The sequence below is a fragment of the Anabrus simplex genome, chromosome 2 (assembly GCF_040414725.1).
Source record: "Anabrus simplex isolate iqAnaSimp1 chromosome 2, ASM4041472v1, whole genome shotgun sequence".
Classification (NCBI taxonomy): domain Eukaryota; kingdom Metazoa; phylum Arthropoda; class Insecta; order Orthoptera; family Tettigoniidae; genus Anabrus; species Anabrus simplex.
In genome coordinates, this window is record NC_090266.1 from 832,014,169 (window position 1) to 832,029,517 (window position 15,349).

At 40.6% G+C, this 15,349-nt stretch overlaps 1 protein-coding gene across 1 annotated transcript in view; it reads left to right on the forward strand.

Annotated features, from left to right (window-relative positions):
• Positions 1-15,349, forward strand: part of Trp1 (translocation protein 1) — a 194,530-nt gene that overhangs the window by 127,361 nt on the left and 51,820 nt on the right. The window contains exons 4-5 of the mRNA XM_067141537.2: positions 147-321; positions 398-585. Of these exons, the coding sequence (XP_066997638.1) occupies positions 147-321; positions 398-585 (363 nt within the window). The remainder of the gene's footprint in view (positions 1-146; positions 322-397; positions 586-15,349) is intronic.

A 15,349-nucleotide genomic window follows, 5' to 3' on the forward strand; every position in this document is an offset into this window, starting at 1 on the left:
GCAAATAGAGGGTTATGAAGACTTTTAATTCACTAAAAATCATAACAGTTTATGAGGAATATACAGTATGTGTAGAAGTTCGAAGAGACTGGCTAGAATATATGTGGTATCAGTTGTTACCATATTTGTGTGATCTCTTTCTTCAGGATGTTACGACATAAATTTTTCCACCGAGCCAAGAAAGTACCTGTATCGGAGCAGGAGTTGAAGGCTAAACTTAAAAAGAAGGATAAGGATCGCAAGAAGGTGGATGTTGGCGGTGACAGGGCAGAAGATGCAGAAAGCAGTCATGCGGAGGGTGATAAAGTTTCTGGAACATTGGTAAGCTGATATATATCTTTCTTTTTATCATTGATGATGTGATGGGTCTTTACTGAAGGAGGTCTCGTTGTTACAGGAGGAGAAGGAAAAGCGCAAGCGTAAAATTCGTTTGGAGATGCATCTGGAACAGATATTTGTGGATGGTTTAGATGCATATGTATGGATATATGATCCCATCCCTGTGTATTACTGGTTTTTTGGTACTCTGCTTGTGCTTGGTGCTATTGCAATATGTCTCTTCCCATTATGGCCTCCATCAGTACGGTGAGTTATCTTTTTGATGAAGTATAAATATGAACTCATAAAAGTAAATGCTTTATGTACAAAGGCCTTCTTCTTTTCTTCATGGGGCCTTTAAATATTAGTTCCTAATTAGCGTCGACCGCTAAGATCTTTTGCCACCATGTTTTTCCTTCATACCTGCTATCTTCACAAAGCTGCAGGTTGTTCTTATTGGGTCTTCTTGGATTTTTTTCTCTCTCTTCACCTGGTAGTCCTAGAGTGGAGAGTCTGATTCTACCCAGCGCCTCAGATTTGAAAAGTATGTGTTCAGCTGATTCCTCTGCCTCATTGAATTTCGTACATAAATTGTCTTTATTACTCCAGTTCTATGTAGGTGTTTGTTCAGATAGCAGTGTCCTGTCAACAGTCCTACTACCCATCTTATATTTTCTCTGCTGAGTTTCAACAGTTCTTCAGTATGCTTATTATTTGGTCCTTCTATCAGTTCCTTTGCAAGCCTGCGTCCTGGAGTATTTTTCCAGTTCTACATTTGTTTCTTTTGTACCCATTTTCCTATGTAGTGTCGGGCTTGTCCATAGGAAATCCAGCGTACAGGTTCTGGGCGTACAAAATGTGTTTCTGCCCCTTTCCTGGCCAGTTTATCTGCCTTTTCATTTCCTTCTATACGTGCATGCCCTGGTATCCATATTATTTTGACAATGTTGTACATTGAGAGTTTCAGGAGAAGTGAATGGCAATACCAGACAATTCTGGATATTATCTGGACTGCTTCTAGTGCCTCAATGGTCGCTGGGCTGTCTGTAAAAATTAAAATGTTCTTATTCCTATAGTTCATTCTCAGATTTTCTTCAAGACATGTTGTGATAGCTATCCCTTCTGATTGAAAGGGTGTAGTATGTTTGCCCAGGTTCATCTGGATTGATCCCTCAGGTCTTCCCCCGTTGATCCCTCCTCCTGTGCCATCCCCAGTCTTTGAGCCATTTGTCCACCACACTGTATCTTCTTTTTCAGTATTCCATTTGTTGATATCGCAGTCTTCCTTTTAATTATCTGGGTCTCAAACGGTTTTTCAAAGTTGTACTTTGGTATCATATGATCAGAAGGCATGTGTAGAACTTCCTCTGTTATTACTCTGTTAATTTTACAGTGTCCTAGATTGGGTCTTTGTGCATTCCAGCACTCTGATTGTGTCAATCTGTATGAACTCATTCTAGCCTGTCCTTTTATAAAATTGCATAGTACTGAGCTCGATAGCTGCAGTTGCTTAAGTGCGGCCAGTGTCCAGTATTTGGGAGATAGTAGGTTTGAACACCGCTGTCGGCAGCCCTGAAAATGGTTTTCCGTGGTTTCCCAATTTCACACAGGCAACTGCTGGGGCTGTACCTTAATTAAGGCCATGCCCGCTTCCTTCCCACTCGTAGCCCTTCTTGGTCCCATCATCGCCATAAGACCTATCTGTGTCGGTGTGACGTAAAGCCACTAGCAAAAAAAAAAAAAAATTGCATAGTGATGGGAGGTCTAGTAAAGTATTCAAGGCTTCTGTTGGCATACTTCTCATAGCCCCAGTTTTGGCTATGCATGCCATTCTCTGTAGGCTATCCAATCTACTACTGACTTTTCCTTGGCATACTTTTTGCCACCAGATGCTTTTGCAGCAGAGGCCATCATCAACGGTCTAATGATCATTTTATATATCCACATGACCAATGATGGTCTTAGGCCCCATGTCTTTCCGACAGCTGTCTTACATGCATACAGCAAGTTCTTGGCCTGGGTTATGTTCCTTTCTATATGTGGATTCCAGGTTAGATTTTCATCATACACGACACCTAGGTGTAGTGCCTGTTCTTTCATATATGTATCTTGCCCAAAGAGCTTCAGTGATCTCTTTTCCTCTAATTTCCTCCTCCTTGTAAAAGGGACCAGATTTTTCTTGTTCGGGTTGACTAATAGTTGTTCTTCCCAACACCAGTTCTCCACAAGGTTACATGATCTTTGCACGAGGTCCTGGATAACGCTCATCACCTTACCTCGTACCACAATCACTAGGTCATCTGTGTATCCTTGTGTATAAAAACCTTGTTCGTTGAACATAGCTATGATTTTGTTCACCACAATGTTCCACAGCAGAGGCAAAGAACTCCTCCCTGAGCACAGCCTCGGGTGGCCCTAACCGTCAGCCTTTCTTCAAACAGGGTTGGTTTTATCTTCCTTCCATCTAACATGGATTTAATCCATTTGACGATGGTTTTACTCGCCTTGCTCTTTTCCAATGCTTTGATCATTGAGTCATAGGTTGTATTGCTGAAGGCTCCTTCTATATCTAGAAATGCTGCCGGTGCATACAGAGGCCTTACTTTTAGGTGAAACAAAATAGTTAATTTCTGTGTTAAGACTGACACTATTTTGGTGGGTATTTCATGAAATTGTCATACTGATCGATGATCCTTGTGGAATCTTCCTAATAACATACCTAATTTCATGATGAGGGGTTTTAAACAGAAAACACATAATATATGATATCCTAGGAGTAGGTGAAGAAAATAAAAGCTAGGAATGATTTACATGAGAGTTAAAATAGGATGTGCACAACGATAAAAGGATGCTTTGTGGACTTGTAACTGTAAGCAGGTGAAAGAAGGCACACACAAAAAAAAAACGAAGGATGATAACAACCAGAGGTGGTAAGGAAAAGATATAAGGATTACTTTCATGAAATCCTGATTGTGAAAAGGGGTGTAGATGAGATGATACAGATAGTGTGAAGTGGCAGAATCAGAGAGTAAAATCACAATAGAAGAGGTGGAAACTACTGACAAAAGAATGAAAGCAGGGAAAGGCAGTGGGAGTGAATGAAGTGTATATGAAAATGATTGAAGCAGCACGACCCATTGGCGTACAGTGGCTGGATAGGCTACTTTCATGTATTTGGAAAGAAAAATTGGTACCAAGTGACTGGAGCAAAGGATTAATAATACCTATATTTGATAAGTGGAACAGGAAGAGTTGGTATAATTATTGACGAATTACACTTATATCTCGGATAGAAAAAAATATTTGAAAGGGTAGAAAAGAGAATAAGAAGACAGGTGGAAGGGACAATATTACAAGAAGAGTAATATAGCTTTTAAATTTGACCACATCTTCAGCATGAGGCAGGTAATGGAAAAACATTTAGAATATGGAAGAGAAATGATGATGGCATTCTTTGATTTAGAAAAGGCTTACAAGTGTGTCCATATGGCCTTGGAATCTCTTCTCTTCTCAGTCTCTCTTCCCACTTGTGTGTTCATTGTTCATATATCTCATTATAAGTACTTCCTTGCCTTTTATGTATTTTTCCTCTTCTTCCAGGAATTGTTCTGTAACCTCTTTTAATTTTCAGTTTGTGGAGCATACACCTGGGGACAGATCTCGTGTTCGTGTCCCAAACTGTAACGTTGCCATGATTACTCTGTCACAGATCTTCTTCACCTCCTCCACATATTCCAGGACATCCTTTCTAATGATAATTCATCCTCCATTTACTGCATCCTGTCCTCTGCTGTAAAGCCTATAAAACAGCTTGTACCCTACCTTCAGTTTTCTTTCTCCTTTTCCTCCATTTTCTTTCACTAAGACCAAGGATGGCTATGTCCTTCTCTTTCATGAACTCTATCAGCCCTTCGTTCTTGTCGGTCAGGGTTAGGATGTTGACTGTCCCAATTCAGATAGACTGTGATTCTGGTCGCCCACTTGGGACAGCTCCCCCAGTACCTGAAGAACTTCCTGTCGGCTATAGGGGCGCCCTAGCATTTTCTGAGGCCACACTGTATTTGCACTCATTTTTAGGCTGTTTTTTACAAAGGGTTTGCTACTCCCAAAGGCATTTTAGAGCTGCTGCCAGCAGGTGATGAGGCCGCTCCTAACATGGAGTACAGACTCCTTTTGCAGCCGCTCTTAACGTGAGGACAGATGATGCTTAATGGGTTCCAGTGTCATTTCCTACATTGAGGGGATCATCACCACACCTAAGAGAACTCATCCGCCTGAAGCCATTGGTTCTCTTAGCACTCGGGTTATTTCTCACTGCTTGACACTTGGCGCAGAGTTGCTGGCTATATGGTTTACTCTATTACCATAGCGGACTGGACCGGCCAGATTTTAATCACCAGTCTGACTTACAAATCTTCTGTCCAGGTTCTTGGGATAATGAGAGTGCTCCTGCTGTCAAAAGATATTCGCTCCCCAGACCATAACTCCTGGTGTAGGTCCAGTGTGTCGACGCCGCAGACAGCTTCGTCCCAAGCGTTCACCTAGCCCTCCTTACCAGCCTGCAGCAATCACTGGGATGAAAACAGAAACGGCTCTTATCTGAGAACACAACAGATCTCCACTCTGCCCTCCAATGAGCTCTAGCTTGACAGCACTGAAGTCGCAGATGGTAGTGGTTCGGAATTAGTGGCATGAATGTTGCAGGATGTCTGGCTCGGAGCTCTCCCTCAAGTAATTGATTTGTTACAGTTCACTCTGTTACAATGGTGTTAACCTGAAGTTCTAATGGCTGCTGTAAATGCAGTACAATCCACCACAGCCAGGTGGTGATTATGGCAGTCTTCCCTTTCCATAGTGGCTTGTGTACAGTTGGATCCCAGTCTTCTTGAGAAAGTGCCTTCCCTTGACTATTGTTGCCAACATGAGACTGTGGATACATCCTTGCCAAGTCTTTCTGCAATATTACAGAAAGAACATCCGTCTTCTCATAGCCGTATTACAAGGCTGATACTGTCCTCTTTGTCTCCTTAATGGCATGTTCGACTCACACCTACCTCACAATGTCAACACCGGATAGTGGCTAATGCTCACAGTGTACAGTGTGTATTTAAAGCAAACTTTCTTTGCAAGGTCATAGTGACACTACTAGCACCACTCTTAGTCTACTAGCACACAAATTTGAATACGTGTCATCCTCCAGATGTGCAAACACACCTCCCGAATTTTGTTTATCTAGCACAACACCTCCTTTGTGTTAGGATTTCATTTTCTGCCAGTGTAATATGTATAGAGGATGAAGAGAAACAAGTATTCGCATAGGAGGAGGCTGATTAGTCGATGAAGCAGTTAGTGATTTTTTATAGTTTAATACAGATTAGAGTAGATGTAGGATGTAGTAGTTACATAGAAATGAAATGGTTAGCACAGGATAGGGTGGCATTGAGGGCTGTATCAAACCAGTTTATGGACTGACGACACAACATGATTTAATATATTCAGTTATTAGGAATAGTGTGCCTTTGGGGACAGTAAAGAAAAGGCAATTCCCAGCATGGTATGATCATGAACTAATGAACACCCTAAAGGTTAAAGAAAGGATAAGGAGGAAGGCTAGAAGAGCCAGCTTCCTCAGTGATTACCTGAAGTACTTGAGAATGCTCCTAATAACCAATGAATTTTTGGAATTTTACTAACTAAAGAAGTCCGGCCCCGCAGTGTAGGGGGCAATGCGTCCGCCTGTCACCCGGCGGCCCCACGTTCGATTCCCGGCCGGGTCAGGGGTTTTTAATTGTAAATGATTAATATCCCTAGCCTGGAGACTTGGTTTGTGTCGTCCTTAATGTTCCTTTCCTCACATTCAATACTTTACACTTCCGCAATTTCTAAATATATGCAGATTCATAACATATGGTGCAAAGTAGGGGCAAAAGATCTTTCTAGGTCGGCGCCCCGAATAAATAACTTTTTTTTTTTAAACTGTAAAGAACAACTTCACATTTGGCTCCTGTAAATCTACACAGTGAGACTGAAATCCATTAGAAACAATATATTTCAGATCTGTTTGCCAAGACATTTTGAAACTTATCATTCTACTCCAATACCTTGTAGTTCAAACTTTTATGCTGATACAATCAGTCTTGGACATGTTGAAACTTCTGTATTTGAAGTATCTGTTATGTTATCAGTGGTGGATATCATGCGGCCTGGATGAAATACAAGGTATCTTCCTTAAGGAGTACATTTCAGAATTAGCAGTGTCATTGGGTGTGCCATAATAAATAATTTGAAACTGTGCATTTTCCAACCGAATGGGAAAAAAGGATATGTAATATCCATGTTCAAAAAAGGTAACAAATTGCTGTTTGAGAATTGCCGATCCATACTTCTGCTGTGTCTCCTATCGAAGGTGGCAGAAAAAATCATGTACAGTAGATTATACAATACATTTCATTCCCACCTTAGCCTGTTACAACATTGTTTCAGACATAAACATTCAACAGGTAACAATCTCAGTACTTTTTATAAATTTAATTTCTGAAGCATTAGAAAACTGTCAACATATCGAAGTGTTCACTGACTTTACCAAAGTCTTCAATAGCATGCAGTACGAATCCTTATTTGGAACCTATCAGCTTATGGGGTCAGAGGAGCTGGCATAGAATGTATGAAAAGTTACCTATCAGACAGCATTTGTGTTGTTAAATATGAAGGTTGAACATCAAATCCATACTCCCCAACTTAGATGTTCCTGTTGGGATCCCTGCTGTTCATTTTATTTATAAGTGGTATCACTACTGCCATCCCTGATAGTGAGTCACTCCTATTTGCTGATGACTTAAAAATATATGAGATCGTAAAAGAAATAAACAGTGCTATTATCTTCCAGCAGGACCTAAATAGATTTGATACATGGTGCAGAACATGGGCTCTGAACTTAAACCCATCGAAGTGTAATTTTATCATTATCTCAGGTAAGAGGATTCCTAAAATTACATTTAGAACTTAAAGTGTACACCCCTAAACCATGTGCACATTAATAATGATCTTGGTCTCACTCTGCATGCAAAGAATGCTTCATCGTTTGAAAATCATATGGACAGAGTAGTATTGAAATCATTAAAGTTACTTAAAAACCAAACTAAACCCCATGGCACAACAGCTCCGAAGAGCCATGGCCTACCAAGTGTCCGCTGCTCAGCCCTTAAGGCCTGCCGATTACAAGGTAGTGTTTGGTTGGCACAATAAATCCTTTCAGCCATTATTGTTTGCTTTCTAGAGCGGGGTTGCTATCTCACCATCAGGTAGCTCCTCAATTGTAATCACCATGGCCTGGATTCTGAGGACATGTCATCTTTTAAATGGTTAACCACAAACATTTCTAACTTATATACAAATCCTGTTCATGGTCCCTATATTACAGAAATGCATATTAAGTCTTTTTCGTCATTTTTCTGAGGATTTTATTTTTCGGCCATATTCTCGCTTTTCGCATCATTGTCATTTTATGGAATTTATTAGAATATTTTATATGTTTTGAGTCATTTTCTCACATTCTTCATGGTTTATGATTCATTTTTTGCATATGGTACTGGATATTAACGGAACTGAAAATGAGGATGAATGCGAAGACAAGAGAATCTTCACAATTTTGTTCAACCCTTATTTCTTGGAATATCCACATTCCAAGAGACACACCTGCACTTGAAGCTAATCCGGAAGCAATGTTGAAATCGAGGGGGTAGGAAGACATACTACAGTAGGCCCAGTAATGCCAGTCTGGTTAAGTACCTCAGTGCAACCATACGTGTGCCAAGTGGATTTGTGTTATCAGCCGCGATTGTTTTTAGAGTCTATTTAAAATGCCGAAGTTAAAGCTATCTAGGGCTGTTCATTTCAAACAAACAATTCCAGAATTCGGTGAGGATATTTTACCATCAATGGTGAAATTCTTTTCTGTAAAATATATGAAGTGAAAGTGGCAGGAGATAGGAGATTTACCATTCAGCAACATATTGGTCGAAAGAAGTACATACGTGGAGTCCAAAATAGTAGTAAATGACAAATTTCTCTACTGTTACTCTCACAGTCATCCTCCGATGGCGGTACTTCCTCTGTGTTTTATAAAGACTTGTGTGAAGCTTTGGTATCTTTGAACATTCTACTCTGGAAATTGAACAATATTAAACTGAGAGATTTCTTAGAAAGGTATACGGGCCATGTAATTCCGGATGAGTGTACTCTGAGAAAGAATTTTGTATCCCAATGCTGTGACAACGCAATAAGGAATATCAGAGAAGAAGTCTGCGCAAACAAAATATTTCTTTCAATCTATGAAACCAGTGATACAGAGGGCCATTACATTGCCAATGTTACCGTGGTTAAGTAAGAAGTAGTTAGGCCTGGAAAAATATTTTTACTTACTACCAAAGTTTTGCAATCTGTGAACCATTCTACAATATGTCGCCTCTTTGATAAATTGATAGGACATACAATGGCCTGAGGGTGTAAGGTATGATGATGATCTGCTCTTTGTGACTGATTGAAACCTGCCAATGCAATCAAAACATTTTACTAAAAAAAATGGTACATGTAACCTTGTAACCTGCCTAGCTCACGCTTTTCACAGAGTGGCCAAAGAAGTCAGATCAAATTTCCTTGAAGTTGACAAGTTTGTGTCCGTAACTAAGAAGGTATTTACAAAGGCTCCATCACAGAGGGAACTTTTTCTTTTTTGCTAGGGGCCATACGTCGTGCCGACACAGATAGGCCTTATGGCGACGATGAAATAGGATAGGTCTAGGAGTTGGAAGGAAGTGGCCGTGGCCTTAATTAAGGTACAGCCCCAGCATTTGCCTGGTGTGAAAATGGGAAACCACGGAAAACCATTTTCAGGGCTGCCGATAGTGGGATTCGAACCTACTATCTCCCGGATGCAAGCTCACAGCCGCGCGCCTCTACGTGCACAGCCAGGGCAACTTTTCAGATCCCAAGCACCCGACATTCCATTACCATCACAGCCTTGCATCACATGGTGGGGTACGTGAATCGACGCCTGTATTTACTATTGTGACCACTTTCAGACAGTGAACCATGTAATCGATTCTTTCGATGTAAAGGATGCTGGCCATTCAGATGGCTTAAGAATTCTTTTCGGATACACAAATGGAGGGAAAACTGGCGTGCATCAAAACAAATTTCATTTCCTTGTCATCAGTTATTCAGGAGAGAGGCATGGCTCTAAAAAAATGATCAATTTAGTCAACAGCCACAGACGAATTAAAATGCATTCGTGGCGATTCAGGTGTGGCAGTGTCAGACGAACTGAAACGTGTTCTTGCGAAGAACTTGGGTTTTAATGTTTTGTGCTCCATCTCTCAGATTTTGGCGGGTGAAGATTTCAGCATTATTGGCATTGAAGAAGAGCTTGCATCCAGTGATTTAGTGCACTTCAAGTATGCTCCAATAGCATCCGTAGATGTTGAAAGGAGCTTTTCAAAGTACAAAAAAGTGCTGGTCGACAGTCATCGTTCTTTTTCCTGTGAGACTCTATGAATGGTCAGTCATCTACTGTAACGTGGAGTGAGGTAAGCCTGTATAGCCTGTCATGTACTTTAAGTGCACATTTTTTCTTATTACCTCCAATCCGATAAAGAATACGAGTACCTAACGGCAAAATTCTCTATTTTTTGTCCTTCAGATGTTGCAGCATTTGAAGTTCCACATACCATCAACACAGAACTTGATGTGCCAAACAATAGACTGAAATATTAACCAGTATTTGTGTGGAAATAATTCATATTTGTCAAATAATAATTAAATTATATTAGGTACCTATTAAAATCATTTCAACATACATTTCAACGTATAGTCTGTTTGCATTTTTTGTGTGATGAAATTGTCAGTTTTATTTAAATTCTTAGGTTTTTTTTTTAAGGTTTCAGGTTGTTTTATGGGATATTTGCAGTCATTTTATATGTCTTTGTTTAAAACATTTTTAGGTCATCAAAATCCGGGCCCTGGTTATCACATAGGCTAAGTGGACCTTGAACCAGCCCTTAGACCTGGCCGGGAATCAAACCCGGGGCCACCAGATAAGAGTTAGGCATGCTACCCCTATACCGTGAGGCCGGCTGTTAGTCAGTTGGCATTATTAAAAGGAACCATAAGAATTTTCAATCAGTCTGATTTATGAGATCACTTTTCTGCTCCATGGTGTGCCCCAGTTTCGAATACTGCTCTGAGGTATGGTTAGCATCCTAGCACTACTTAACTGAAAATCTTGAACAGATACGATTTATGAGATGGATAAGCTACAGGTATGAAGGCCCATCACTTTCGCCTGAATATCGTGAGGCTTTCTGCCGAGCATTGGACAAAGACACACTGCAAGCACGCTGAAGATGTGTAAATGCCATGCTACTACTCAGATGTGTAAGTGGTGAAATGAACTGCACATATGTGCTAGGGCTGATACTGTTTCATGTTCCTGGCCATAGAATGGGAAAGAAGTACGCATTCCATCTTCCAAAGTGTAGGACTGAGTCATTTCGCAATTCTTGGACTTACATTTATGTATGGATAGCAGTCATCAGTGGCGTATGCTGAGTTCAAGGTGTGGGCTACCACTAGACTTAGGTTAACCCCTTTTCAATTGTTTGTTTAGTGAATGTTAAGCCCTAAGCATTCTGAGCTGCAGCCAGTAGCCAATGGAGTAGCCTGCTGTTGTCAAGGTTGTTTCACAAACTGCTGCCCTGGTCTCTGCTACTGTCAGTAATCAACACCTGATCAGTGGAGATGGTAGCCTAAGGTTTAGCAAATTAAAGTCTGGCGTTGTGGCTAAATAGATAGAATGCTTACCTTTGGTCCGATGGCCCCGGATCAATTCTCAGATTCAACCCCCTCATACTGTCAATTCCCTTTGCTTGGGGACTGGGTGTTTATGACGTCTTTGGCCTTCTCTGGTGCTGAAACGACAGTGTGAGCAGGCAACATATGCCAAAACAGGCCAGATTTGTCTGCATTATAGAGTTATTCTATACTAAGTTTTTCTTCTCTCATGAGTGCTTCAAATTCTTTGAAATGGTTCTATTGATTCCTGTTTACTCATGAGTTTTTCACCTGTAATTTTGAGACATCTTATGCTACAAAGTTTGTATTGAAATTGTTTAATCAACCTTTAATCGCTCTACAACCTATGTGCTTCTTCGTCTCTTGACGGGGAAGATTTTTTTTTTGCCATGTGCGTTATCTTTGGTCCTGTTGATGTTACTAATCATTGACTTATTGATCCCTAATTTAGCAGCGATCATAGTGTAGTCCTAGCTGGTCCCTGTCTTGATCATACTATAATTTCTGCCTTTTGTCTCAAGTTCAAACTTTTATGATTGCGTGTGGCCATTCTACTTGACACTCAGAAATACTGTACGAAAAAACAAGAAAGATTATACACAGAAAATCTGAAAATGGCTAAAACCAATGCGATAGTACTTTTATGCAACGTGCTGTAACCTGCTACATTATATACTGTACCTGGTCTAAGCAGCCTTCATGTGTTACAATCATATAGTGTGTGTATGTTTGGTCTCTCTAGCCTGTTTGAACTTCTGTGTCCTTCGGATTATGAACTGTTTGGATTATCGAGTCCCTACTCTATGTGCTGAAGTTCCTTCTGTTGGCCGATTCCAATCGGATAGTGTAGACTGATTTTGGCAGTATTGATTCCTAAGAACGTTTGGTGTGACTAGCTGCCTTGACATTAACGAAATACCTCCGTTACCTGAGACGTTGTACTATTGGTTTGAGGCAGCCAGAAACTGCATGGTACATATCGTTCAAAGCAGTATTCACTTTCTTGGAATGGGCAGAGTTGACCCACTCAGGACAAGCATACTGAGCTGTAGAGAAAATTTGTTTCAAACCTGTAGTTCATACAGTTACAGAATGTGCTGGCCAGGGTCCTGTTTCCTGAACGAACTTTGCAACTTTTCACTTTTCAGTTCAGATTTTGTTCCAACATCACTTTTCAGATTTTGCTTGCAAAGTGAAAAGTGAAAAGTTAGGAATCTTTTCTGTTTTCAAGCCTGTTATGTTCCTCCATTGGTACAAAAATGCAAAGTGCAAAGAAGTGAAGTGAGAAGTTTTCATAAATCTTGCAAAGAGATGATTCCCTTTTCATGTGTTAATTAACAAGTATGTACATTAGTTTCTCAGCGTAGAGTTTAGTTTAGTGATATAAACATGTTAGGACGAGAGCTTTTGTTATCATCGAGTACAGTGACGAAGAATCCAACAAGAGAACCTATAAATACAGGATAAATTTTCATAACCTCGCTTCGACAGAATTTTGCGAGTATTTTTGTATTACTCCAACACGGGCTGACTATGTTCTTGAAATGATCGGTCATTTATTGAAACATGCAACAAAAAGTCAATCCCATTCCAAAAAGGAACATATTCTTATATGCTTACATTGGTTAGGAAATGGTGCCCAGCTGCACAGTGTAGCAGCAATGCATGGGACTTCGGAATCAATTACTTGCAGAACTGTTACCAAAGTCCTAGATGTTACAGTAAACATAATATTTCCCAACATATTACATTGGCCTGAAGATCCACACAATACAGGGCGGCCCACATAAACCTTTCACCGCAGATATATCTGGAACAACAAGAAATATTGAAAAATGACTTTGACAGACATGAAGGAAGGGAAGGGGCTAATTAAAGCAAGTACTCTGAGCCAGTCAAAAACGTAGGAAAATAGTATTTTCACCATCAACTTACGTTTTTTAAATGGACACCCTGTATTATTTTGTGCGCAAGTGTTAACATGAAAAATCACTTAAGTAATGGGGTTTGTTTCATCGCAATAGGTCAATTACATCCCGAGATATTGCAACGTGAAATTGACGCTTGAGATAAACGAAGCGCGCAGCAGTTGCACATCCTGAGAGTCTAGAGCGAACCTCACGGTCCTCTTACTCACGATATGATTGCCATACTACGATGCGACAGGCGCTCTACTTAATGTTATTTGTGCTGTTATGAAGAGGCTTGAAACAATACCTATTTCCAGTAACTCGCAATGTAATTATAAAGAAAGGAGTTGTTCGTTTGTGTTCTATTGATCTCTACTACTGTACAGTACTGGAATAGACATAACAGTAACGAAATCGAATATCACCGGTCAGGGTATTACAAAATCAATCGCTGACCGAGGATCTAGCAGAGGGGAAAAATGCTGATATACTGTACGTAGTTGAACGTCAATTACATAATGTTACGTGACAAGTACAGGACATGTTACTGAACATTTTTAATTACTACATTACACATGAAATTTTGCACATTGTGAAGTGATGACATAAACGTATGTTCGTACAGTAGTACGTACAAAACAAACAAAGTTCTCAGGAACACACAAACATGTACGCCGGTATGCAACCGGATTTCTCACAACAGAAACTCTACCAAGCATGTTCGAAGAGATCGCCATTTACATGGCAACACAGCTGTGGACACTCCAACACTGATCGACTCACTGCTGCCAGTGTTCCTAATGTTATTGCAGCACATGCAGTGGTAATACGGTCTTTCATGTTGTCCCTTGTTCTTGGAACCTGCTGATACACCATATTATTCACATATCCCCAAAGAAAAAAATCTAATGGGGTGAGGTCCGGCGATCGTGTTGGAAATCTCTGAACAGGACTGCCTCGTCCTATCCATCGATTTGGGAACTGTTGATTTAGTGTATTTCTTGCCACTATGGCATTATGCGCAGGGCATCCATCATGCTGATACCACATTATTTGACGCAAATTTAGGGGTAGGTCTTCCAGTAGTACAGGTAAGGTACGTCTCAAGAACTGCCTGTACTTTCGCCCAGTCAAAGTGCCATCAATGAAATACAGGCCAATGATGTGCTGTCCTACAGTACCACACCATACATTGATGCTCCACTGACGTTGATGGTCTACCTGACAAAGCCAATGTGGGTTTTCCGTTGCCCAGTAATGCATATTGTGTAATTTGACGTTCCCATGGTTTGTAAACGTGGCTTCATCAGTAAACAGTACCCTATGCATAACGTCATGGCCTTGCTGCAGAACACACTGGCAGTATTTCAGACGAATTTGAAAGCCATCGCCGTGAACCTCTTGATGTAGTGACAAGTGGTATGGGTGGTATTTATGACTGTGAAGAATGCGTAGCACGCTTGTTCGAGGGATTCCAATCTGTCTTTCTATTTCATGAGAACTGGCAAGAGGATTTATTGCAACGGCTGCCAGAACAGTGACTTCTGCTGCTTCATGTGTTACTCTCTTGCTTTGGACCCGCGGTCGTGGAGACAAGCTTTCTGTTGCGTGAAGTCTCCTAACAATATTAGTGAAGGTAGGATGGGTTGGGTGATGTCTATTCGGGTAACGCTGTGCATACAGTTGTGCTGCTCATGTGCCATTTTGGCAACATTCTCCGTAACGTAATAAAATATCAACCATTTCTTCTTTAGTGAAACCCATGTCAAATGCCTAGAAAAGATGGACAGTTACATTAATGCCAAGTTTAAAACATTGATACCAATTACTGTGTACATTACACCACTGTCATTTACCCGAATGTACCTCCAACAAGTCAACCTTCTTCATAGAGAACCTTTTGCACAACACAGTGTCATATCGTTCCGTTCCAGTACAGACCTTTAGAGACGAGAGGTGTACTGGGTAGTGTAATGGGTCGGCTTACATTGACCGGTGACATTAAATTTAGTTACAGTAATTTTGCTGTACGAATAATGTGCATTCTGAAGCAGTACACTACAGAGTACTGCACTGTACTGTGTAGGTAAATAAAACACGCAAGAGAGAAACCGTTATTTACATATCCTTCGGCTGTGGCAGGAAACCCTTCTCTTATTTTCATCCCTCTTGATGAGAGTGCAAATAGCATTAAGTACAGCACTTGTCGCATCATAGTACGTTAATCACATCGCGATTAGAGGCACGTGAGTTTCGCACTTGACTCTCGGGAT